General features: G+C 43.1%; 1 protein-coding gene across 5 annotated transcripts in view; it reads left to right on the top strand.

The window, feature by feature from the left end:
* The window catches only part of KCNIP1 (potassium voltage-gated channel interacting protein 1), a 334,161-nt gene that overhangs the window by 235,455 nt on the left and 74,422 nt on the right, over nucleotides 1-24,284 (top strand). Inside the window, exon 1 of one of the 5 annotated variants that reach the window (XM_021410086.1) lies at nucleotides 21,688-21,996. The exons of the other annotated variants lie outside the window; for them this stretch is intronic. Coding sequence (XP_021265761.1) covers nucleotides 21,729-21,996 — 268 coding nt within the window. The 5' untranslated portion in view covers nucleotides 21,688-21,728. Of the gene's footprint in view, nucleotides 1-21,687; nucleotides 21,997-24,284 lie in introns of those variants that run through there. 5 annotated transcript variants of the gene reach the window in all.

Raw genomic sequence — 24,284 nt, 5'->3', positions numbered from 1 at the left:
GATCTCTCTAAACCTGTAATTCAGTGTGAAAAAGCAGCATTGGGTTTTACTAGATATCAGACAGATTTGGTTAATTTTGGCTGTGACTGAGAGGAAATGCTAAACAAAGTGGTTACTGTATATTCTGTTGCCTTAGAGACTGAAACATCTGTATCCAGGCAGGCAAGTGATGCAGACATGGTAAGAGCTGACTTCCTTACATTCCTGTGTTCATCTTGCTGTCAATAGAAATGTTTTATGGTGGGAATATGCTGGGCTTCTTTAGCATTGTATTTATGTGGTTGTGTGACATGGCATGGGCTAGGAGGGCTTTTTAATTAAAGTCTAACTCTGAAGTCAGGACGCTCCCTAAGAAAAGATGCTTTTACACGAATAATTTTTCAAGATGAACTTGGAGGGACTTGAAATGATTGTGGTACTGGTGATAATTGTTGGATTTGTGAAGGCACTTGAGCATCTGGGTCTCCTAGAAGGCAATTATGAAGGTAGGATGTTAAGAAATAAAATAGTATTTTATTCTGAAAGCTATTTACTGCAGAGCATTATACTTGAATCTGTGCATGTACAGTGTTTGAGTATCTGAGGACCTGAATAGCAGCTCAGATAACTTTAAGATGCTTTCTTTAGACAAATGAAATGTATTTTATATGTCAGTATAGCACTGTAGTTTTCACTGCAGATCTGCAAATAAATGATATCGTCTTTGAAGATTCTTTGCCTATGTTTAAGATTGTTTCAGGAACTTCGGTACAGATCTGTATGCTTTAGCAAAGTGCAGCTTGCATCCTGCAGCAGAGAATGAAAGACGGTTTTCTGTTTTAATAAGTTTATCGTTGCAACTTCTCAATTTGTTCTAATTGCTGGCAGTGTCATGGCTTATTCTTAGCTATTGACTATTATTAACAGAAAATCCCCAAGCCTTATTGAGCTTATGGGGACAAGTATTTCTATCAAAATCAGTTCAGCTCTCTTTCAGAATATTTATCATTAACAAATCTGCCTAGTCTTGCTCTATAGTCTCACGAATGCTTTACAAAAACACACAAGAACTATGGATAGAAAAGTAAATCTGCTTTGTTGAAGGTAGCTTGAGGGAGCTGACTGCTAAAGGTGCTTTAATTCTGGTTACCTCTCTGCTTTTATAAACAATGTAATTCATGCAGAAACGTGGAAATCTTACACAGAGGCGGAAGGGATGAATTTTAGACAGTGAGCTCTATAAATCAGAACGTGCCTGTGCAGATAGCCGCACTGTTTAATAGGAAGAGTAGATTTATGGTGTAGTCCGAATGCTCACGAATGTGATATACATCAAACAGCTGCTTTCTGTGGAAACTCAGGGGTCGTTTTTCACGGTGAGCTGGTAATACGCAGGTATTAAAATAACCTTCAGCTACCCACAGATACTGAACAATTACTCCTTTCTGCTCCAAAGCTCATGACAACCTGAAAAAAGGCGAGGTTGCTGGCCTCATATTAATTACTTGACAAAATTTAGTACAAGGTTTGAAGAACCTTGGCAACCAGCGGGCAGTACTTACTGGAGAAAAGAAGTCATAAAAGTTTGGTTCGTTGATTGTACGCTTTAGCTTTCACTTGCCGTGCATGTATGTGTTTCTCTTCCTTCCTAATGCTTTGTCTTTTTTTTCTTTACCCTATTATGCTTAATTAGGAGGTGCCAGGTGATAATTGTTGCATTGCACTGTGAAACAGCATTTTGAAGCTAGGGCAGTGGTACAGATTGTTTGGCAACGACTGTACTTACCAGCTCAAGGTGTATGGAAATGATCGTATTTTGTAAGCAAGACAGAGTGGCTACAGAAAAATGCATTTATTCCTGTTTTCATTTGTCTTCAGAAGTCTGTGCACTCCTATCACGGATAGAAAAAAGTGTTATATGGTGCCTGACATACAGTTAATCTCCTGTCTTCAGCTCCAGCAGAGTCCATAATGAACTGGCTCCATCTGAGGACCTGGTTTTTGGAATATTTTTGTTGTCTGAGTGAATTTAGAAACTTGGTTTAAATAGAGAGAGAGAGCATTGAAGAAGGAAGCTTTAGGAGAGAGCTTTGTGTTTCGGTGGCTGCATTTGCCCAATGTCACTTCTCCTCCCATACTTGAGACCTGCATACATGTCATGAGGAGGAGGAATTGCATATTTGATACCATTAACCCCTAAAGAGGGGGAAAGTTTGGGATATTTGAATAATTCAGAGCAAATCATTGTGATGTCTAGTTGTTTTCTGATGGAATTTAGGTGAAAATACAGAGTACAAGATTGGGGTTACTTGGTGGATTATGCTGAAAAAGGGATAAGGTAAATTTCACATGGAGATATTACAACTTCAGAGCAAGTTGGCATATTTGTCCTCTGTAGTTGAACACGTACACACTTATGGCTTAATCCCGTTTGCTTCTGCAGCATCGACCCGGTGTGAAAACATACAGCATACGCATACTTCAATGTAGTCCTTGTCCTTGTGGAGTCTGCTGCTTGTCTTGTGTTAAGATGGCTTAAGTCAGGTTGTCACATTATTTTTCACCAGAGACCAATGGACTGCTTGTTGCAATAGTTTTATTGCATACTAGTTGTTATACTAAGAAATCATACTTAATATTCTGGTTGGAAAAGGTTTTAACTGGTATTAGCTTTTATTAATGTTAGCAGCCCTACTTGACTCTATAGGACTCACAGAGTATGCCACTACTTAGGAATGAGTCTACTCTGCCAGTACAGTATAAATTCCTCAAGACCAGATTATCCTAACAAGAAAACAAATTGCTGTGGTCACACTTTGTTATGAAAAGAAAAAATATGCATTGGATACATACAGCAGTGGAAAGGCGCGTAGTAAATCTCAAGCACAGCATATGGACTGCATGCAAACAACAGCTGCAGTTGCTGGAAGGTGCCTTTGGCCTAGATAACTCTTAGCTGCTCTTCCTACCTCTTGAAATAGTTGTGGGCTCTCTTATACTGAGCAGCTGTGGTTTCTGGAGCATCAGAATTTATTCTGGGCTTGAGGGAAGGCATGAAGTTATCCCCAGCAGAGCAGGCAGCAGTTCCCAGCTTTCCCAGTGTATGAGATTTGCCGTCACAGCCACAATTCCCTTCAAAGACCACTATGCTCTGGCCATGGCTGAGCAGGGCGTATCAAACTGAAATCTCACTCTGGGTTGTCAGAAGCCAAACGTGTACTTTTCTTTGCCATTGAGCATAATGCTCATCTTTTCTGCTACTGGCAAGTACAGAGATCTGGTGGTATGAATGATTAATACTATCTCCCAGCTACTGAATAAATGTTTAGGCTAATACGATTAATATTATCTCCCAGCTACTGAATGAATATCTAGACCAATAAACTATTTTTGTTAAAGACAAAAGAAGCTCACTGTGGGCCGGTCTGGACCAAACGTGAGCAATCTGCATCAATAATCAGCACGATGCAGGAATTGAGAGGTCAAAACTATCACCAGAATTCTCCCAGAATTTGTCTTGTGCTTTGCATTTCCAGCATGCTCTGTCAGCCCCACCAACACCACAGCAATTATTTGTAATGATTCTTGAATTTCAAGTAAGGAAAGAAAGACAGAATGGAAAAAAGAGTCCATCATGGCAGTGTCCCTGAATGAGCTCAGTGGGCTGGCCGCGAACAGCCTCAACCAAACCAGCATCTTCCAGAAGAGCAAACGAGACAACTCTGTGTGTTTATTTGCCTTTGTGAATGCTGAGATACACGCTGTAATGGCAAAATGTGACTGAGCTGGCCAGCTGTCGTACACTTGCTGGCTGAAAGAAAACCATTATCAGAGCTGAAATGTTTTCCTGGTGTAGCCCCAGCAGTTGCAGCGCAGTTGTTTGCTCTGTCATCCCGTTCTGGTTGGTGCTTGGTGCACACCAACTCCTTTGCCCACAGCACACCACATCCAGCTCTTGGTCAGCACGCAGTTATTGTAAATAATCTAAGTCTGGGCAATTGGAGTGGTGTTCCTGTTGTCATTAGTGGCTGCATTAATGACTTGAACACTTGAGTTGCGGACTCAGTATGAGCTGTTTGCAGCAAGTATTCAGTTCTCTGTTCCAGCTTTGAGATTTTTACCTATTTGTTCTAGCCAGAGGTTCTGGCCCTCTGAATGGCTGATGAAAGAGTTTATACTCACAGAGAGAGGAGGTCTAGCTTATAAATCAGCTGTGCACACCTAGGCAAGCTAGCAGGACTGTGCCCCTTTTATGAGCACAAAACAAGTCAGGGACAAGGAATTCCTGAATGGGAAGAAGCTTGTTTGCTGCTGTGTGCCATGGTTTTGGACAGCCCAGCCATGACAGGAGCATCAGAGGTTTTCTTCCTCACTTCTCCAGCACATTGCTGGGACAGACTAAATGGCTTTTTCTATTCATACTCCATTTTTCCATATGTAAAATGGAGTTAAAAGGAATCATGGAATCACAGAATATCAGAGTTGGAAGGGACACACAAGAATCAAGTCCAACTCCTGAAATGACCTTGGCCCTAAAATACTTGGAACTTTTAAATGGAAAGATACCAAATCAGCAGAGATGAAACCCTGGGAATCTGGTAACAGTGTGTTCTATTATGTACTGCTGAGCACATAATAAACCTCTCTTCCTTCTGCCACTGCTGACAGACTCATCGTAGTGATCATCTAATTCACTCTTTAGAAGTTGGGTGAGAGATCGTCACAGGAGACTTGATGGGTATAATGCAGAATTAGGATCCTAACCTTTTCCCACTAATCTTACATCACTCTTGGTTTGTAATGTCAGCAGGATATTTTACATCTCTGTTCATTACCAGCAGTGGCAAAATTTTTCCACTGAAAGTGCTGATGTCTTCCAGGTAAATATACAGCTGCACCTTTCTCATATTCAGTGTATTCCTTGGGCATACACACTTCCTTCAGATGTGGAAAGTAACAAAATAAGATGCTGGCTTGATGTATAGTTGCTAATAAGCTGTCAAGATTAAAAAAAGGTAGCAGAACAGGTTAGGGCAGAAGAATGTACCTTTTCTCTTAGGTGGGGAGAAGCAGAATGGGCAAGGCTTTCTCTGACTCCTGCTACCACCTAAGTTCTAAAAACATTACAGATATTTTGACTTCGGAATGCATTTTTCATTGCTGTCTTTTATCACAGTGACTGAGTGGAACTGATTTCCCTCATTGCCACAGCGCTGTCATTCCTGTTCTTCTCTATCAAGCAAAAAGGTGATTTTCTTTCTGGCAGGCAGTCTGCGTTTGTATTAGCTGCTATTTCAATTTACCAAACATCCTACATAAAGGACAGTGGCAAGGAGGGTCAGAGGATTTGATAATTCTGATAGGAGTGGAATTGACTTTGCAAGAGGTAAGGTCAGTGCGTTGTCTAAATGTACCCAGTCTTCTCACCAGGCAGCTCAGAGTGTGGAGGGAGAAAAGGTGTGTGGAGCTGACCTTCTCTGGGTATCAGAGGACTCCAGAGAGAAAGTACTTGGGCCAGATGGATCTTGGCTGCACAAGCAACGAGAAGACATTTTAACTAATACTGAGCATCCTCTCCTTCTCTCCTCCCAAAAGGCAACACTAGAAATACTGTACTTTTTCTTGGTAATCTCCTTGTGCCTTGAGTCTCATGTTGTGATCATGCTCCTTACGTGGGCTACCAAAAACTGCAGTGTGGCCGAGACCCTGAGCGGGCACAGGGCGAGCGTGACTGGGGCATTTGGGGCAGGTCTAAGAGCAGCATGTATCAGCCCTTCGTTTCTTCCTTCGGCTCCTTTAGTTGGAAGGCTTTTATTTAGTTCCTTGAATCTCCACCACCAGGGGGATTGTAAAGTAGAAAGCCGGGCTGCTGGGTCTCTTGGAAGTGAAATGTCTGCCTATGGAACATGTCAGTTCAAGACTGAGGCTGATGAACGACATGGGCTAGTATGTCTGCCTTTAGATAAGCATCCTCACTTTTCCTTCCTTAGCCTGGTAGCTCACCTTAGCCCAAGCAGCATCAGGCTCTCTGCCTGATGGTTCCTTATGTTTCCATTCATCTGGAATCATTTTTAAACTGAACACCAAGCTCCTGTCCTTCATTTTTCACACCTTGCCAAGGGCTTCAGTCCAGAGGGGAGCTACAGAGCAGCCCATATGCTGGCAGTGCTGTGGGTAATGCAGATCACGGTTCCTCTTCTCTTAGAGAAGGCAGGGCAGGGGTTATCATATCCAGTATTTTATGCAAAGGTGGAGAAAAAAAGCAGCCATCCAAGATTACTGTAAGAATAATGCAGAATTCTCACACTGTTCTTCCAACAGTTTTTTTTCCTGAAACTGGAAATGCTGCGTTATGCTGCGGCTGCTGTGAGCATATCTGCACAGCTGCCAGACAGAGCGTGCTCACAGCTTTTTCTTCACTCCGATTCGGGCATCTCTGCCTGTTGTCAGGAAGATGTTGTATTGTGAATACAAAGAGGCTGCACATAAAGTTTGGGTGTTCAGTTGGGTTTTATAAGCATGGGCATTTTCTCAAAGGCAGATACAGCTTCTGGGCCATGTAAGCAAAGCTTATTGGCCCTTAAAGGAATAATTTACTGGGTTTCTAAAGCCATTAAAAGTTCCACTTATTACAGCTATTATCGAACCACTCTTTATTTTATTTCATGAGATAATGAAACAGTTTGTATAATTATCTCTGTTTAGCTTGAAGTGGGTTTAGTTGCACTGTAGCTGGACTGTAGAGACATCCGTGTGTGCATAGCTGTGACATCCACTCAAGCCCGTGTTTTGTCTTGATCTGTTTTGTTGTTTGGTTTGGTCTGGTTTTACTGAAAGTTGCTTGGAGCTTTGTCACTGGTGGGGTGAGGAGTCGTTCTATGCTAGGCCAGGGAAAAGCCCTGTCTGAGGGGGCTTGGATATGCTTGTGCAACCACAAGCAGTGAAAAAATTGATATGTTTCTACATGACAAATATTAGCTAAAAGATTCAGCCACACTGAAGCCCCACCTTCCCAAATCTGAGAAGCTAAGGCATGTGCAACCTGTTGTTATGCTCCGTGGCTGTGACATTTGTGCCTTGTGACTGTCCCTTCACGTGCACACTGTGCGGCTTCTTTGTCTCAGCAACAAGCAGAGGAGGTAAAATTAATAGTAATAATAGAAAGACCATTCTTTTTTCCAAGTAGAAGCTGCTAGGATAGGTATGTCCCTGGGGGAGGTTGTATCAGCACAAGAAGGGATGGGTGCTGAGTGTCACCGCAAGCTGTCGTGGTGGTGGAGCTGCTGGTGACACGTTGGTCATGGTGCACAGCTCCACGTCAGCACGTACCTCGTCACAAAGCTGCATATGTCACACTGAAAAATCACATCGTAGGACAAGGCATGTGGAAACTGGATGCAGGATAGAAGGAGCCTGTCTGCCACAGTACAGATGTTTCTAAAGGGCATGGGGGGTGTCTGTGGCCCCACCATTCCTAGAGAGTCCACCATGATGGACATCATCTCTATGGGGCACTTGTAGGGCTCCGCTTAGTAACTAATGCTGAGTTTGTACTGACGGAATGTCAATTTTATTTCTATATCTCAAAAAACCTCTAGCATTGGGCTTGCCATTTAATCCAAGTTTGCTGTACTGTGAAGTGGAAAAAAACTTTTTGCTTTAGTCTGTGCTTTTCCATTAAACACCTGACCCACTTCTGTCCTAACTGGATGCTTCTGTGCTTAAAATTGCTTCATAGTTCAGTTCTCCTGGATTCAAAGGATTTTACCAGTTGTCAAAATTCTCCCCTTTTTTGCCTTTTGTCCTGACCTCTGAATTGTTACTATTCTTAAAGAATTTCTTCTATTGTGTCATTTGATGAAGTGGAAAAATATGAATTCAATAAACATCCCAACAGTGTTGAGATGACCTAATTCTGACATCTTCAGAAAGTTGTGGGCTTTTTTTCCCCAGTTCATTCTTGTGAAAATTTTGCTGTACAGTATGCATATTTTAGCAGGGGAAAAAGAGGAAGAAGTCCATAAAACTGTGATACATTTTAGTTTTCATTTTTATACAGTTCAAACGATTGTGCTTTCCATATTATGTTTTTCAATGCTTTGAGCTTACACCATAGCCACTAATTTCTAGAGCCTTGGATAATATGCACCCAGTTAATGTGTTTCCTGGAAAATGGAGATAAGTCATTTTCTTCTACCTGAGGGTGATATACTGCAATTCTGTCAGATTGTCACAGTGTTATATGCTCTATGAGAATCAGAGATATCTTTCAAGTGCGGTCTAGGACAGCAAGCAAATTGCTCAGCCAGTCTAATATAGCTTGAAATCTTACTGGGATGATAAAAAGCAAATCACTGCATATATGGGACCTGAATCTCTTGCTCGTGTTACCACTCATCTGCTTGCTTTATCGTAGTCTGCAATGGTTTTTCTCCTTTTTAAGTAAGAATAGCTCCATTTATTCCTTTGTCTGTTTTTCTTTCTGAAGAACATTAACATCGCTTGCTTCCCGTTGACCTAAAATTATTTCCTAGCAGCACTGAGTGCTGGCCTGTTTCTGCTTTTGTTTTCTGCAACCCTAGATCAGCTTCACGACTCTTTAAGTTCCCTGGGACACGGGCTCTGTCCCTGCAGAAGTTTTTGAAGGTCTCTGCACTGTATCTTCAGATTTCTCATGTTGCTTTCAATGGGGAGGCCAGTTCTGCCTGTGAATGGGCGTCAGAGCAGCTCCTGTGAGCAAACTTATTCCTCTTGGACTCTTCTTGGCTACGTGGGGGCTGGCCCACTGTAAGCACGTTAAACAGCTGTGCATCTAACCATAAAGTTAATAATCTTGCACTGCATATCCACAGCTACTCTTATAAAAATGAGCTTACATTTAATGTAGCGTTCAGGCTATATAAGAGTACATTAAGACCCATTAACACCCAAGGAGTTGGAATTGCCTGATAAGGTTTCACCAAGACCTACATGGTAGGTTATTGTAGGGTCTGGCAAAAGCTTTAACAGCTCGTGGCTAAAAAAGCAGCATTTACTATAGGTCGTAAAAGTAAACACAAATGTGGCAAAACCAATTACTGTGGAAAATCAAACATCTGAGTGTGAGATGAAGGAAGTTGTACATGAATGCCTGACAAGAAAGCTATTGAACATATTAAATTATACACATCTCCCAGAATAGCTGGAGTTTTAAAAGGAATATAGTGCAGCAGTGCTCAATCAAGAACAAAAATACAAGCCTGGTGCACATCAGACTTGGGACAGCTTACACGCAAAGACTACTTTGAAAGTGAGAAAACAGCTTTGAACTCCCCAGCATGCCATTACGCAAATACACACTCATGCAAATTATAAAGAAATCTCTCAGAGAAGTGAAGCAATATGACAGCCACCACAAACCAGGACACGGGTGATGCAGATGGGAAAGGGGGGGGATGAAGAGCGGACGAGCGCATAGTCCGCATCCAGGGGTGGCAAATTGCTGCTCCAGAGCTTGCAGTTCTGTAACGTCTAGCTTTATGGCCCGAGCTCTGATAATCAGCAATTTACCGCCCGGGAAATTAAACTGAATCTAATATTATGTATGGGAACAAGATACCAATAACTTTCTGAGCAGCTCAGTAGAGTGGACTTGGATTTTAGTTTTCTGGTCTGATGAGAAAGGTTAATGCATGTTGTCCATCTGTATTGAAACAGCCGAAGGGAGAGTGAGCAGCTGGCAACAGCAAGGGTGCTGGAGCCGGAGGAAACCACTGTCTGCTCTGCCACTGACTTTCTGTGTGACCTTATACGTTCTCACTGGCAATGTTATCTATCACAGTTCCTTACACCTCTCCATACTTACAGGTGCATCTAGAGCTTTAGCGCTTAGAGCACCATGTGTGTGCAACGTATTAAGGTGCTGAAGGCCTCCAGAGGGATGATAACCTTTCAGGTAAATTTTCCATACCAACTACATAATATCGGTTTGCTTTCGATTAGCTCTCCGTTGTTTGCATGAAAGTGAGCTGGCAAACTGCAGTGTGGGCAGAAGGCAGCAGAGGCATGGCGATAGCACAGACTCCTGTGGACCCAATTTGATCCAAATGTTTGCCCCAAGGCAGCTTCCTGGCAGCTGTTTTCCAGCCTGTTCATGAAGGCTTCCCCACACAGTCTCTCCACAGTTTCTCTAGGCAGTTGAGTTCAGTGCTTTGTTACCTCTTCCACTGGAAACCTTTTTCCTCTTACCAGATTGATTCTTCCATGTGAAACTTGCAGCTTGTTACTCCTACCCACTGAGGGCATGCAGAATAGATTAACCTCTTCCTCTGCGCTGTGTGCTTGTCGTCTCATTTCAGTCTCTCCCGACCACCCTCGGTTTGTTTAGGTCTTGTTTATTAAACTATTGATCACTCTCACTGCTGTGGTCTGTCTTTAATTGGCTCATATCTTTCTGGGTGTGCATGACCCAAAAATAGGATATCGTACTCCAGCTGAGGTCCTGACAGCATGGAAAAGAAGAGAAGGGCTATTTCATTTGTCTTGCAAGCCAACTCCTTTTGTACTTCTGGAAGAGCATTTGCCTGTTTTTTTTATAACATATGGGTTTTAACGCTTAACGTAGTTTCTGATTTTCTTATGGAGATTTAATACCAGTACGACTTATCTCTCCTACATTTGTGCAGATGATTATTCCAGCATAGGAGTAGTTTTCTGCATTTTTTCCTATTGAACAGAATCCTGATTTTGTTTTTGGACTTCAGCTTCCACTTTTAAGACCATTTCTAAATCTGCTTTAATCTTCAACTTATTTTCCTGCTTTCCTAACATGATATTATTTGACAGTCTAGCAAGTTCACTCATTTATCTGCCATTCATGATGACTGTTACCAGATCTAACACAGCTCACCAAGAAGCTCAGGTTCTATATAACTTCTTTGAGAATGAACCTTTGGCACTGCTCTGAGTACTTTTTCAAGTAGTTTGGTATCCATTCCCTACTACTTTCATCCAGACTCTGTTTTCTTAGCTTACATACAAGAACGTGATATGAAACACCACGGAAAGCTTTGGAGAAATCAAAATGTGACACAAAATCTATTGTCTTTCTATTGAAGGAAATGAGATTGGTTTGACACCAATTACTCTGAACAGATCCAATCAGGCAGCCACTCATTTTCTTGTGATTTTCTCTCTGCTTACCAATCACCTGCTTTTATTTGTTTCGGTGAACTGAAACTAAGCTGATAGGTACCTAATCCCCCACCTCCCCATCCTCTGCCTTTTCTAAGGACATAAAGCGTGTGTATTTCATTTTCAGCATTCTGCACCTCATCTGCACTTCACCATCAGGTTGCTAATAACTTCTAACAGCCCTGAGATCTCAGCAGCAGAGCCTGGTTTGCATCAGGCCCAGCCAATTTCAAAAACTCTGGGTCATCTAAGTATCTTCAAACCTCTTCTTTCTGTATTAAAAAAGACCTAGTCCCACGTCATTGATTTTATCACTTTCCATGTATTTTTGGTTAGGATCTGGTCTGGATGAGCCATTTTCTAGTTGTTTTTTCCACATGCTGTGTGGAAAAAAACCACTAAAACTGACAGCCTTGTTGGCAGTATCATGCTCTTTCCTGGGGTCTGTGTGCATCACCATTTCTGAGGGGCAGCTGTCCTTGTTGTTCAAGGTCACTTTTTCAGTTACTTACAGAACAAAAAAGCCTAATTCCCTGAATATTACTGATTTGGCAGTTCGGATTAGTAAACTTTCTACCCTAGTGGGGAGCCCTGGTTTCTTTTTCTTCTCAGTTAGCACCTTCTCCTCCAACATGGATTTCAGATGTGCACCTTTTAGAGAGGCCTCCTGTTTATTTCAGAAGCAGAATATTTTGGGCAACCAGGACATTCCTCTCCTCACAACTCCCATGACAGCAGGCCCGAGTATCTTCTTCAGAGTACTTTGAACTGTTGCCTGCACACAGCATGCCACTCAGCCCTGGCTTCAGGCCTGCTCTGTTCCTGCATTCTTGTGAAAGGCACAGAAGCAGTCAATTCATCTCATGCTTTTCTCTTTGGTGACCTAATGACTTTTACATTGACTGCTGCAAAGGCAGGAGCAGGAAATCTTGGTGGAAGAGAAGTGGTGGGGTCAAAAAGAAAAGTATAGAGCCCCTACCCAGCAGTTGTGACTTAGCTGTCTGAGATGTGCTCTCCAAACCCTGCACAGCCTACTGTTAATTAATAACCTAAGGCAAGTTTGATTCCCGCAATGTATTTCAGCGAGCGTAGTGTAATGGACTGTCTCCTGGTGAGACCTCAAGTGGAGTGCTGTGTCCAGATATGGAGTCCTCAGCACAGGAGAGGTGTGGACCTGTTGGAGCGTGTCCGGAGGAGGGGCACAAAAATGATCCCAGGGATGGAACAGCTCCCTGTGAGGACAGGCTGAGAGCTGGGGCTGTGCAGCATGGAGAAGAGAAGGCTCCGGGGAGACCTGAGACCGACCTGTCAGTATCTAAAGGGGCTGTGAGAAGGAAGGGGACAGACTCTTTAGCAGGGTCTGTAGTGATAAGACAAGGGGAAATGGTTTCAAACAAAAAGAGGGGAGATTCAGACTGGATATAAGGAAGAAGTTTTTTACAATGGCACAGGTTGCTTATAGAGGTGGTGCATGCCCTGTCCTTGAAGACATTCAAATTGAGGCTGGACGGGGCTCTGAGCACCTGATCTAATGTGGGTGTCCCTGTTCATTGAAGGGAGTTGGACTAGATGATCTGTAAGGGTCCTTCCAACTCAAACAATGCTGTGACTCTATGATCTCCCCTTTTTTGGTATGCTTATTCAGGGTGATGGAGGAGAAAGGGTTCTGCACTGATTTGGAGCACAAGTGTGTTTGAAGCCATTTCTTGCCCCACAAAGGTCTTATGATCATAAGGATGCATGAACTGTATGCAGGATTATTTCCTTTTTAACTGAACTTTGAATTTCAGTGCCTTTGTATTTCAGCACATCTCCACTTGCAGCTTTCTGTTAAACCACGATGAAGAGGGAAGACCAATTTGCAAGTTGCGTCCTTGTTGCTTATGCCTTCTCGCCCATATGTTCATTCTCTTTTAACTAGCTCTAGTCCATCTCATCTCTCCTCATGCAGAAATTTTCCTATGCCTTAGTTGTTTTTGTTGCCAGTATTAAGATCTTTTCAGCTTCCTCTAGGGACCTTGATGCTACAGCCATGTTTTTGAGCCTTATTAAGGGTTAAGGATTAAATGCCTTTAAAGAATTTCATGCCAATTCTCTGTGCAATGTTTTATGCATTGATAGAGTAAGGATGATAATGTGCACTTCTACAAGTTGCTCACGATTAATGAAGTACGTTTGTAAAGCACTTTAAAGGCTTGGCATGGTGTGTTACTTCCTGAAGTGCAGATTGCTGAACGCTGTTTAAAGAAAGAACTAACAAACTGAATGCTACCATATGCAGTATTAATTGCATTGTAAGAGTTCATTATAGGATTTGCTGACATTTACTGTGAACTCTCGGACAAATTACTATAACAGCATGCTTTTATTTTGAGTAAAATAAATGAGTCCAAAATTACTTTTTGAATATCTTTAGCAAATCTTTCCTTTACTTTGAGATAGTCAATCAGCTACCATTCAAATTTTTTGTCTGTCTGACCTTCCATCCCATATCAGAAAATGTTAGAAGTTAATACCCAAAAAGATGCTTACAGCAAAGCTTTCTGTTCTAAAAGCTGAGCCCAAACTGAAAAGGGTAGGATACATCACAGCTGATTTATAGAGCAAAGAAGCAATACAGTATTGTCTTTCAGACCATCACCTTCAGTTTGGGGATGGAAGAAAAGAAGGGTGTTGAGTGTGACTAGAGACAGATAAACTTGAAGCAGAAGTTAAATCTCTACAGCAGGAAAATGTTAGGGGAAAAAGATCATACAACAACACAGTTGCTGGGTTTATTTCCTTCATTCTGGACCTGTAGCTGCAGAGCGGGTAAGATTTGGTCTCTGGTACCCTTATCAGCTCTAGAGCTTGTCAGGGAGGGTTAAGCAAACAGGCAGGACTGGGGGGACCAGATCTCAGGTGCAGCCCCTTCCCTGTTCCAGGAGTAGCTCTGCAGTTGTGAAGAAAAGCTTGAGCTGAAGGAGAAAATAAAGTGCCCTTGAGTTAATCTGAGAAGGTTAATTCTAAAGCACTACTTTGATGTGTCAGCTGCAGACTGGGTATTCTGGGACAGTGGCTGGAATTAGTGCGGTGATGACAAATTGCTGCTGCAAAGAAAACCTTTCTAAATAGAGAAGATCACGGCAAAGGAGTACCAACCTCTCTGCTCAGCCTCTTCCCTGCAGGCACCAGGTTGCAGTGTTTGCAGAGCGCATTTGCTGGTCAAATGGGGAAATAGCAAAGGGCAGGTGTTACATTCTGCTAGAGAGAGATGAGGTGCAGCTGAGAGAGGATGAGGTGCAGATTCAGTGGAAGTTTCTGATAGCTCTTCACTTTGAGTACATCCTATTAAGCAATGCAACAAAATTACACAGAAGCAGAAAACAGCTTCTATCACTTAGATTTGCATGTTATCACACAATTTTAATGTGTTTTTCTTGTTTGTTTGTTTACATTGAAAAGTGAAAGTGTGCTTTCCACTTTGGGATTATTTGTTCTCCCAGCCATATCAAGTGTAATTGCTTCCTTGAACCATGAGACAGTACAGTACTTCAGAACTAAAATTCTTTGTAAACTCTGTCAGTTATTTCACTCAGTGAGAATTGATACCCTTTGGTTTAGTATATTAGAAATTAAGTGAGGTAGCAACCCAGTTTGAAAAACCTTATGGCACTTGCACCTTTTAGAAGCAAGGGGCTGTATTTCCAAACAAAGGCACCATCTTTGAACGTGGGTTAGTTCTGTGGTTTCTGACCTGAGATGTATCAGACCTGTGTTTCAGAGGCATGGAGGGGACCCCAAGACACTTCTTGCTCTGGAAGCTGCACTGGATTTAAGTCTTTTGGCAGAGATGGGGGTTGGCTCCTGCAGTTCAGAGAATAGCTGTTTGGGTGGCAGAGCTCTACATGTCACTCATCAGACTTCGCTGCTACTATCTTGGGCTCAGCACCGTGTTGATCACAGTCAGATTGGACTGTTAGCAAAACTTATGGCTTTAGCTGCAAAATGTGTAAGTGCAAGGCTGGGAGCGGGGAGAAGTGATCAAAAGCACAGCAGCTTTTTTTGCCTTGATTTTGGTTTGGTTTTGTTCAGTTTCTCTTTGTTAAGACATACTGATGCCGTTGTGTTTGCTTAAAAATCCCAGCTACAGGCAATCAAAAGCAGAGTTTGAAAAGTGAGGCAGTCGGATAAATTGAAGGATGGAAGACACAAATATATAATGTGGCCTTCTTCTAAAATACTATTGATCATCAGAGTTAAAGAACTACAGTCCTGCAGCTGAACATCTCACTGCTAAAGTATTAACATTGCACTAATATCTTTCAGTGATGAAGAACTTAATTAAATTAAAATATTCCTTCAACTGTGAGTTGCATGCAAATGTGAAAATCAATTAGCAAATTTTGTTTATGGCTTAAGGAAAAGATTGTGCATAACTTAATTAATGGGTTCCACAAAAGTCCTGGAATTTTTCTTTAAATACCATTTTGAACAAATTATGGCTGAGAATTGTGCATGACTTTTGAGCTCACACATATCTGCAGTGATTGGTCTGATGTACATTAGGCCAGTGTAGGTGCAGTTGTAACCTTTCATATATTACAGATAAACATTTTAGACAGACAGATAAGATACAGCTGAGTTTTAAGCTGACCTTAAGGTGCCATGAAATGGACAATCAACACTCTAGTTAGTTCCCAGCATTTAACATCTGGTACGCAAGTAGGCTGGGACAAGGACCTTCCATTTCCACCAATGCTTTCAATTCTTCTCTCCTTACGGTTAGTGGGCATGGTGAGGCTGTGCTGATGGTTGGACTCGATGATCCAGGTGGTCTTTTCCAGCCTTCATGATTCTGTGATTCTCTGATTCTTAAACCCTCTGGGGGCCCTCCTGAGGATAATGTTGTACTGAATGCTCTTTCCAACTGATTAGCTCTTCTAAACTGTGGGATAATTAAATGTTTGTCACTTTTGAAAATTTCTGAGTTAGATTTTCTACTGCGTATTAGAGAGCTTGTAGAAGGGAGCGATGTACCGGAGGCAGTATGTGCAGAGATGGCTGGTTGCTTCACATGACTTTTAAGATCATTTTCAGCAGCTTTTCTTTTTCCTTAACATTTTATAAAACTTTTTGGTTGGATGTTTGGGGAGGACATGGCAGCAGGGGCAGCCCCGGCCTCTCCTCACAGGCTGCTGCGGCCCTGCTGCCCACAGCCACAGCATTGCACGTTGTTCACTTCTGTGTGTCCCTCTCTGTTTCAAAAGGATTTCTGCTTTTAGTCATGTTAAGACTGAAAAACTCACTGCAAGCGTTGGAATGTGTTAGGAAAATTTCTGCTCCAGTAAGTTTGCTCGATCATCTTTATCCCAAAAGGAGACAGAGGAGAGTCTTCAGCTTTCTTTATTCGATTGAAGGGATTCACATTCTTCTCAATTCACCTATCAGCTCATTCCCCCTTTGTTTCCTTTGTTTGTACACACTTTGTAATCTCGATTCAGAGTTTGTTGTTTTTCCCAACTAGATCTGTCTTTGCATCCTGTAAAGTCTATCAGTCTTTGTTCTTTCCAGCAGACAAGATTGACACGCAGGTGCTAAGCTAGCATCTCCTGCCATATATCTGCAAGATAAGTTTGTTTAACCAGATCCTTGTGACCGAAACTCTTCTTCTCAGCTTTTTCTTTATCTTGTTTTGCAGGGACCCCCTATCTTTCCTTTGTTCTTCCTAAATTTCAGCTTATTTTGCTAGGACCTGGAGTCCAGTTCTGGAGCCCCCAACACAAGAAGGGCATGGAGTTGTTGGAGCAGGTCCAGAGGAGGGCCATGAAGATGATCAAAGGGCTGGAGCACCTCCCCTATGAGGACAGGCTAAATAGCCCCAGCTCTTTCTGGAAAAGACAAGGCTCTGGGGGGACCTTATAGTGGCCTACCAGTACCTGAAGGGGGCCTACAGGAAAGCTGGGGAGGGACTTTTTATGTGGGCATGCAGCGACAGGACAAGGGGAAATGGCTTTAAACTGGAAGAGGGTAGATTTAGACTAGATATTAGGAAGAAATTATTTACTGTGAGGGTAGTGAGACATGAACTGGTTGCCCAGAGAGGTTGTGGATGCCTCCTCCCTAGATGCATTCTAGGCCTGGCTGGATGGGGCTTTGAGCAACCTGGTCTAGAGGGAGGTGTCCCTGCCTATATCAGGGGGGTTGGAACTAGATGATCTTAAAAGTCCCTTCCAATCCAAACCATTCTACGATTCTATGATTCCTTCAGAATTTAAGGCCGCTCACCCATAGTGACACAGGGCCACTGTGGGGCTCAGCACCACCATCCGACCGTCCATCATTACTAAGTTTTAAATGAAAAGATGTGCTCTTTTAAACTCACTTGTGCTTCATCTCCGAAGATTAGTCCGAGTTCGGGGGTGGATGGAGTCACAGCATGGACTTGCAAATCCGAGGGACCATCTAATCTCAATTAGGGACTAATCTCAATTAGACCTATCTTCTGCTGCCTTCTCAGTGAAAGCCTTCAATGGGTTTTCACCCAGACACAGTAGGCTTAAATCTTCTTCAGCAGCATGAATAAAACATGTTGTCTACAATTATGATTCTCTCCTGAAACTTCTGGTGCCTGTCATCCCTTCTAAATAAATTACTCGTTAATCTGAGAATTAATTCAAACACAGCAGTGGGCCTTAAAATGAAACTGATTCCAGCTACTCCTCCTGCCATCCGCAATCAGTGTAGTGTTGGTGACAAAATCTGATCCTGTGTGAAGAAAAGTATGTTTAACAACTTGGCTCCCTGGGTGCTTGCTGAGTCATGCGCAGAAGTAGTGTAGCATGAATGTGAAAGCTGGGATTTTGCAAGCAGACAAGGAAATTCACCCATGTCAGCTCCATGTGTTTTGATGACTTGGGAACTGACCCCTAGCCCTTGGCAGGCTGGATGTAACAATTACATGCTTCTGCTATCATCTCTGCCTGCAATTTGGGCATGGGGAGGCTTATCCTAAAATTTGAAGAAGCCTCAGTATCGGATGTTCTCTGCCCCCCAGTCTGGGAACTGCACAGTACTGCGTGCTCTCCCCACCTGCTCTGGTTTCCTTACCCAGGATTCTGGTGAGGATTCATGGTTTGGCACAGTAATATTCCTTGGACATTTCAGAAGCAGAAGAAATGTAATTGTAAATGGCTGTGCTGTTTTGTTAGATGGAAGTATCTAAGAAAACATCATTATTAATTAATATTGCCCAGTACCCGAAAGAACAAGTAGTTTCAGGCAGAACAAGAATTTAAAATGTATAGAGTATGCAGATGCCTCTTTTTGGTTCTAAGATGTACAACAGGCCAATTTGTAAATGAGGTTTCCGCGTGTTCACAGCACTCCTGGTTATTTGGCTCGCACACCCAAGGATTTGCAGTTGTCAAGCTGTGAATATTTCCCTGCACTTTCATGCTTCATTTCCAGGGAAAGGATCACATCTGAGTTACCTGAAGGGAAAGAGCTGCTGAGCCACAGAATTACATCTATAATAAATGCTGCTTCTTAGAAGAGGGCCTCTGTCTCACCGAAATTTTGCTGTGAGCAGTAGTGGTTTCTGTGGGATGGAAATTTAAGGGAGTCACACAAATGGCTGCAGGTAGGAGAGAGCCCGCTGTGTTGAGTGAAGGTTACACACTGTAAGTGTGTGTACTTGCCTAATGTGATTAAAAGTAACAAATCCTGTTCTGAATTTCCATCTGCGGGATTTGCCACTGCAATACAAAAATGCCTGTATTTGAAACTGTGCGATCCATGCGCAGTTGGATGGGTAGATTGGGCTGCTCTTTAATGACTGTAACTTTGGTAGCTGTGGGTCTATTAATATCGTAATTCATTGATGAGAAATCATCTGCTGTCACAATCCATTAGCACTGTGTTTTCTTTTCCCCCTGCACTCTGTGTCTCTCAGATTATTCTGTTTCAGGGCTGAATGGCAGCGGAGAGGAAAAGTACCACCTTGGGGTTGGAATGCAGCTGTGGAATCAGTGTCCATTTTTTTCTGTTGAAAAATTTCCAAAGTAGAATAGTCAAAACTAGTCATAAACCTGACATCTCTCACTGGCTTCAAAAAAAGAAACTACCAAAGTTAAGTGTACACAATACTTTTCACTTGAGCTTGTATTAGGTAGCTCACTGAATAGCAGGAGTTGAGTGTAGGCTGCTCTAAGGAAACCATAAGCTAAACTTGTGAGTTCTGAGGAGAAAACTCGTATCCCAGGAGGCCGGAGCACTGATCTGGCCTGGGGGGTGAAGTTCCTTCTTTATGAACCCAGAGTGGAGTGCACGTGTTCTCCCTTCCCAGGAGTACATACGTCTCACCCCAAGAGGTGTTCTAGACCAGGTCTCTCCCAGCCGCCCTAGCTGGGGTTTGTCATGCAATGGAGATAGCTTTAATATTCAAACAGCCAGGGAGCAACCCAGTGTTTGGTGCCAGGAGTGCTCCAAGGATACCCTGGGTTTAGAAACCCAAGGCATAAACTTGGATTTCACGTGTTCTTGATGAGCATCAGAATCGCTGGTCCCCAAACTTTGAAATGGAGCGGCAGGAAATGCTAGGTGGCAGCGAATGCCCGTCGCAGAGAAGAGCCCAGTTCCCTGCAGCACAGGAGCACAGGGTCAGGCCTCCTCGTTGCCTTTCTCAGCACTGCTGCCTGCATGCAGTACAGCCTCTCGAAGGCCTCAGAGAAGCCTCTCACCCCGTGCAAGGGGAGATCAGCCCATCCTTAGCTTGGAGGTTCCTGGGTACACCTGCTCGCTGGAGTCGTAAGCAGTGCTGAAGTGCTTAATCCTTGCTGCCACTCAGCTGATATTTAAAAATACTTTGCATCAGGATTTTGGATTTTGCTGCCATTTGAGCTATTTTGCATGAAAGGCAGTGATTACAGAATGATAATGTTTTGACAGCAATAAAAGCGAGGAAATTCAGCATTAGCAGTGGTGTTGCTCCCTCTTGCCTCTACTGCCTGACAGCTTTAGTGTAGGCAGTAACTGAGTAGAAACGACAATAGCAATTAACTTATAACCTTCTGCTTCAGTACACATTTTATCATTCATTTGAGGAAAAACGTCCACTGAGAAAGTAAATATTTATATGTGAATGATCTGTGATAAAAATTCATACAGCTTGCAAAAACTGCTGTGACTGTCAACATCAACATAAGTAAGAATAGGATTTTCAGTTTTCCTTCCAGGTTTCCCACAAAAAAATCACAAATTCCTTCTCATTTTTTTCCAGTTTCATGCCTTCCACGTTACCTCAATTAGTCAGAAACCTGGAGTTTACATAACATTTGTTATGCTATTACTACCTATTGACTAAATAGGCCATTTTGGCATTGATTTCTTTTCCTGCAGGAAGTTGTTAAGTATTTTTGGCCATGGTTCATCACTGTTTGTGATTACTTAGGTGGGAAAAGAACTAGAAAATTGTGATTTATGTTTCATGAATGACAGCTTCCTATTTCTGCTTGCTCCTTATCTGTGGTTTAAAGCCTGGCCTATTAATTAATAAGTAGAATTTCTCTGTATCTTTGATCTCTGATACTATCACACAGAATACTGAATATTTAAAAGTAGTTTCCAGTTAATTTCTAGCACATGTGCTGTATCACAAGTCAGAACATCACCTTACAAGAACGACGCTGATTAAATAAATTAGATGCCCAATTTCCAATTTGGAGCAAATGTACTTTTGGCAAAAGTGATAGGTTTAACATTGATTTGAATTGATCAAGTGCCAGGATAGACTATGAAACATCTCCTTACATTAGCTGCTAAACAAAATTCAACAAGATTTTATTAAAAAGTTATCCGCATTAATAACTATAACTTAAAAGGAATGGCCTGGTTTTCTGAAGTCCTGAACCTTTCAGAGATTTTATGGGTTTCACTACCCCTTCAAGTTAAGTTAATTTGGTCAAAGCAACAAGCTTGACTGTGCTGCTTAGAGAAAAACAAACAAACAAACAACAACCTTCAACACCAGATCTGCCCTTTGACACATCATGACTGCTGAAACACAGAGGTGCCGTAGCAGGAGTCTGGCGTGGGGCACTGTTTGCTGAGTGATGCACAGAACAGCTCCCCAGGCACACAGGTGCCTGCACAGCGAGGTGGGGCTCCCTCTGATGGGGAACTGAAGCACTGGGCACCATCTGCTTGCAGGTGCACCCTTTTTCTCTTCCTCCTTCTTATCTGCCGACTACACGCAATCCTCCACCAGTGTGTGAACCAAATCCAGTTGATAAAGCCATTCCATCCTTGCAAGGATGGTACCTGGGTGAGGAAAGGGGCCATTTGGTGACTGGTGCTTGCACACAGCCTGCCCCAGCTCTGCACCCCCAGGCCCTGCTCAGCTCCAGCTGCTTGAGCAGAGCCTCATCAGGGCGAAGACTTGTTTGCCATTAAGCAAACCTCCATAACTCAGCCCACCTGTTCACAGTTTATTTGCAGCTGTTTCCATTAAGCCTGCAATATATATTCCAGGAGAAGAGCTGCTACTATGCTTTAGTGGGGTTTGTCCTGGTGGTGTGTGCTTTCTCTTGTTAAATGTTATGGTTATTGCTATAACATATACCTTGAGGTTAGCCTTATTATTGAGATTTATTTGTTATGTAACTCCCTATGAAGAAAAAAATCTCTTTGTGCAAAGTATGGCCCTGTGTTCAGAGCAGCTCTTGCTGCTTGGTGAATACCTGAGCTGTTATAAGGGGGGCTGGATACCAGGCAGAAAAAGCTCCAAGCAGTTAAACATGATGTCCATCTTCTGTGCTGCTTTTCCATGGCCTGGAAGAATGCCAACATACAGTGAGGCTATGTCAGGTATGTTTGCCTTATTTATTTTTACATATTAAGACCAAATATTCTTTGATTTAAAATTTTTTGTGTGTGAGGCTCAAAAAAGTTGTTTCCTTTGTTTTAGTGGAGGTAGGTGGCCTGTGTAAAGGGCTTGAGTCTAGTTCTGGAGCTGTTGGCCAGGGGGCTTCCAGGCAGCAAAGAGCAGCGTGGCTCTGTTGGGAGCCCCACAGAGGTTTGGGAAGGAGTAGGATCTCCTGCTGTATTTGTTGTCTTGGAGGTTTTTTCTAGTATATAGAAATCTAGGGAGAAAGGGGGTGATCAGGTTGAGGAAGGCAGATCTGATTTGGGTCTTCTCATTTCTGTAGGTAAAGCTGAATTTTGTCAGTGTGATACTACTGTGTGGAGTGAATAGAAATTAGTGCGGCTCATGTAAGCTCAGAGGTAGCTCAGGGTGTTGGGGATACTGGGCCATGGGACAGTGTTAGAAAGATGCATTCAGGATTGGCTTTCCCCCTGCTGGTTCTAACATTGGTGTACCGTGCAGTGTTTTACATCCAGTAACTGTTCCAGAAAACATCCTCCTCTTCCTGCTCTGCACAACCTAGCAGCTAAAGAAATAAGGCTTTTGTTTACAGTTCTGCAAGCACAAACAACTCCCTAAAGCAAATGCAGATGGTCATTTGGTCCAGATGTGCTCTTCCTACATCTTTCTCCAAAGCAAACCTGTTGGTAGCTATGGAGAAAAAAATAAATAAAAAGAGGCTGAGGCCAAGATTAGATGCAGGGAGGGGAGAGGTAGAGCTGGCAGGAATGCTGGGGAGCCAACCCAGTGCCTCTGCCTGCTGCTGCTGCTGCTCCTGAGTGGCACAGAGGCAGGTGGGCTCTGCCCAGCTGGGGCAAAGCAGACTGGAGACAGCATGGCCTGGGTCACTGCTCAGTGTCCTGCCTGGCCCCAGGCTGTGGGTAGCAACTTCAGTGCCAAGCTCTGGTAGGAGGTAGCCCCCCCCAAACACATACACACTCCCCTGAGTAACTCTCTAAGTATTTCCCCTTTTTCTCTTGCCAGTAGTCTGGTGACTTGCATCCCATAAATTAATTTTGCTTTTCTGTGTACTTCGTGGAGACATGGCAGCTTCCCAAGAAGCAGTCCTGCTGGGCAGGCACAGGGGCTTGCTCTCCCCTTTCTGTGAGCATGTGGTACCCAAACCATTCATTGCAACTCCTGCCATCTTCCCTTGTTTTAGTGATGTTTTCCTTGTTCAGAGCTGCGCTTGACCACTGGTGAAGTGAAATCTGGCACCTCTTCTACAGTTGGTTTAGAACACTAAGTAAAACTGCTGTGTCTTGCAGAGAGGTGTTCTGGGAATGCGAATGGCCAGAATCTAATTACACACTTGGAATGCCACCAGCATACCAACTGTCTGTGGGGAAAAAAAAAAAAAATCACACTTCTTCAGAGTGAGAAGCTGTTTAGGAATACCTGGTTTTTCTTCTAGGCTAGAAACCATTATCTTTTCTGCTGAAGAGGAGTGTGTTGTCTGATACTTTGGAGAGCCAAGCACCACGGTTTGTGCAAAGCTGGGGATGGTGAGGGGGGGAGGGCAGAGAGAGGGCTGTCCTTCCTGGCAGTGTGTGTTAGCGTGTAGGTGAGTCTGTCACCAAATACGAACTACAACTGAATGCTTAAAAGCAGGGTGTGATAAAAAACACAGTATGAGATGCAGGAGTGACTGCACTCGCAAGGAAAGGGCTTTCTAGTTTTCTCAAGCGCTGCCACAGTGAGGGCTGGATGTATTGCCTGCCTCTGAGTCTACATCAGCAACTTGTTTGTCAAAGGGAGAAAGTGAGTAATGAAAGTTTACGGGGTGTGTTTTCTCTTCAACGTGCTATTAGCATTAATGTGAAATGCACTCAGAGTAAGAGAATACGCTCCCCTGTGTGTTTAATAATCGAGCTCCCAGGTCACTGCTGAATCTCGCACGCTTTGTGGTTCACTGTGCAGTGTTTCTGCACTGTAATTTGAAAATAGATACATTATATTGCTGACCCCAGTTAACTGCTGTCAGGGAAGTGATAGCTTAGCTGAGAGCAGGCTGCATCAGGATGCCCGAGGCCAAACTCTGACTTCCTAAAAACAGAGCTCCGGGATGTTCTTTGTGGTATTCTGGATGTTGTATTTTGAAAGCAGCCAATATTCAGTCAGAAGATCACATAAGCTAGCACTCAGTGACATCTGTTTTCTCTGACAGACATGAGAGCTGTCACTGCTCTCGCTTCCAGGAAGGAGAGTGTTTGAGAGTGGGGTGCCCCAT

Source organism: Numida meleagris, chromosome 12, assembly GCF_002078875.1.
Source record: "Numida meleagris isolate 19003 breed g44 Domestic line chromosome 12, NumMel1.0, whole genome shotgun sequence".
In the NCBI taxonomy this organism is placed as follows: Eukaryota; Metazoa; Chordata; class Aves; order Galliformes; family Numididae; genus Numida; species Numida meleagris.
The sequence above is the reverse complement of the archived record's forward strand: the minus strand, read 5'-3'. Positions and strand labels throughout refer to the sequence as shown.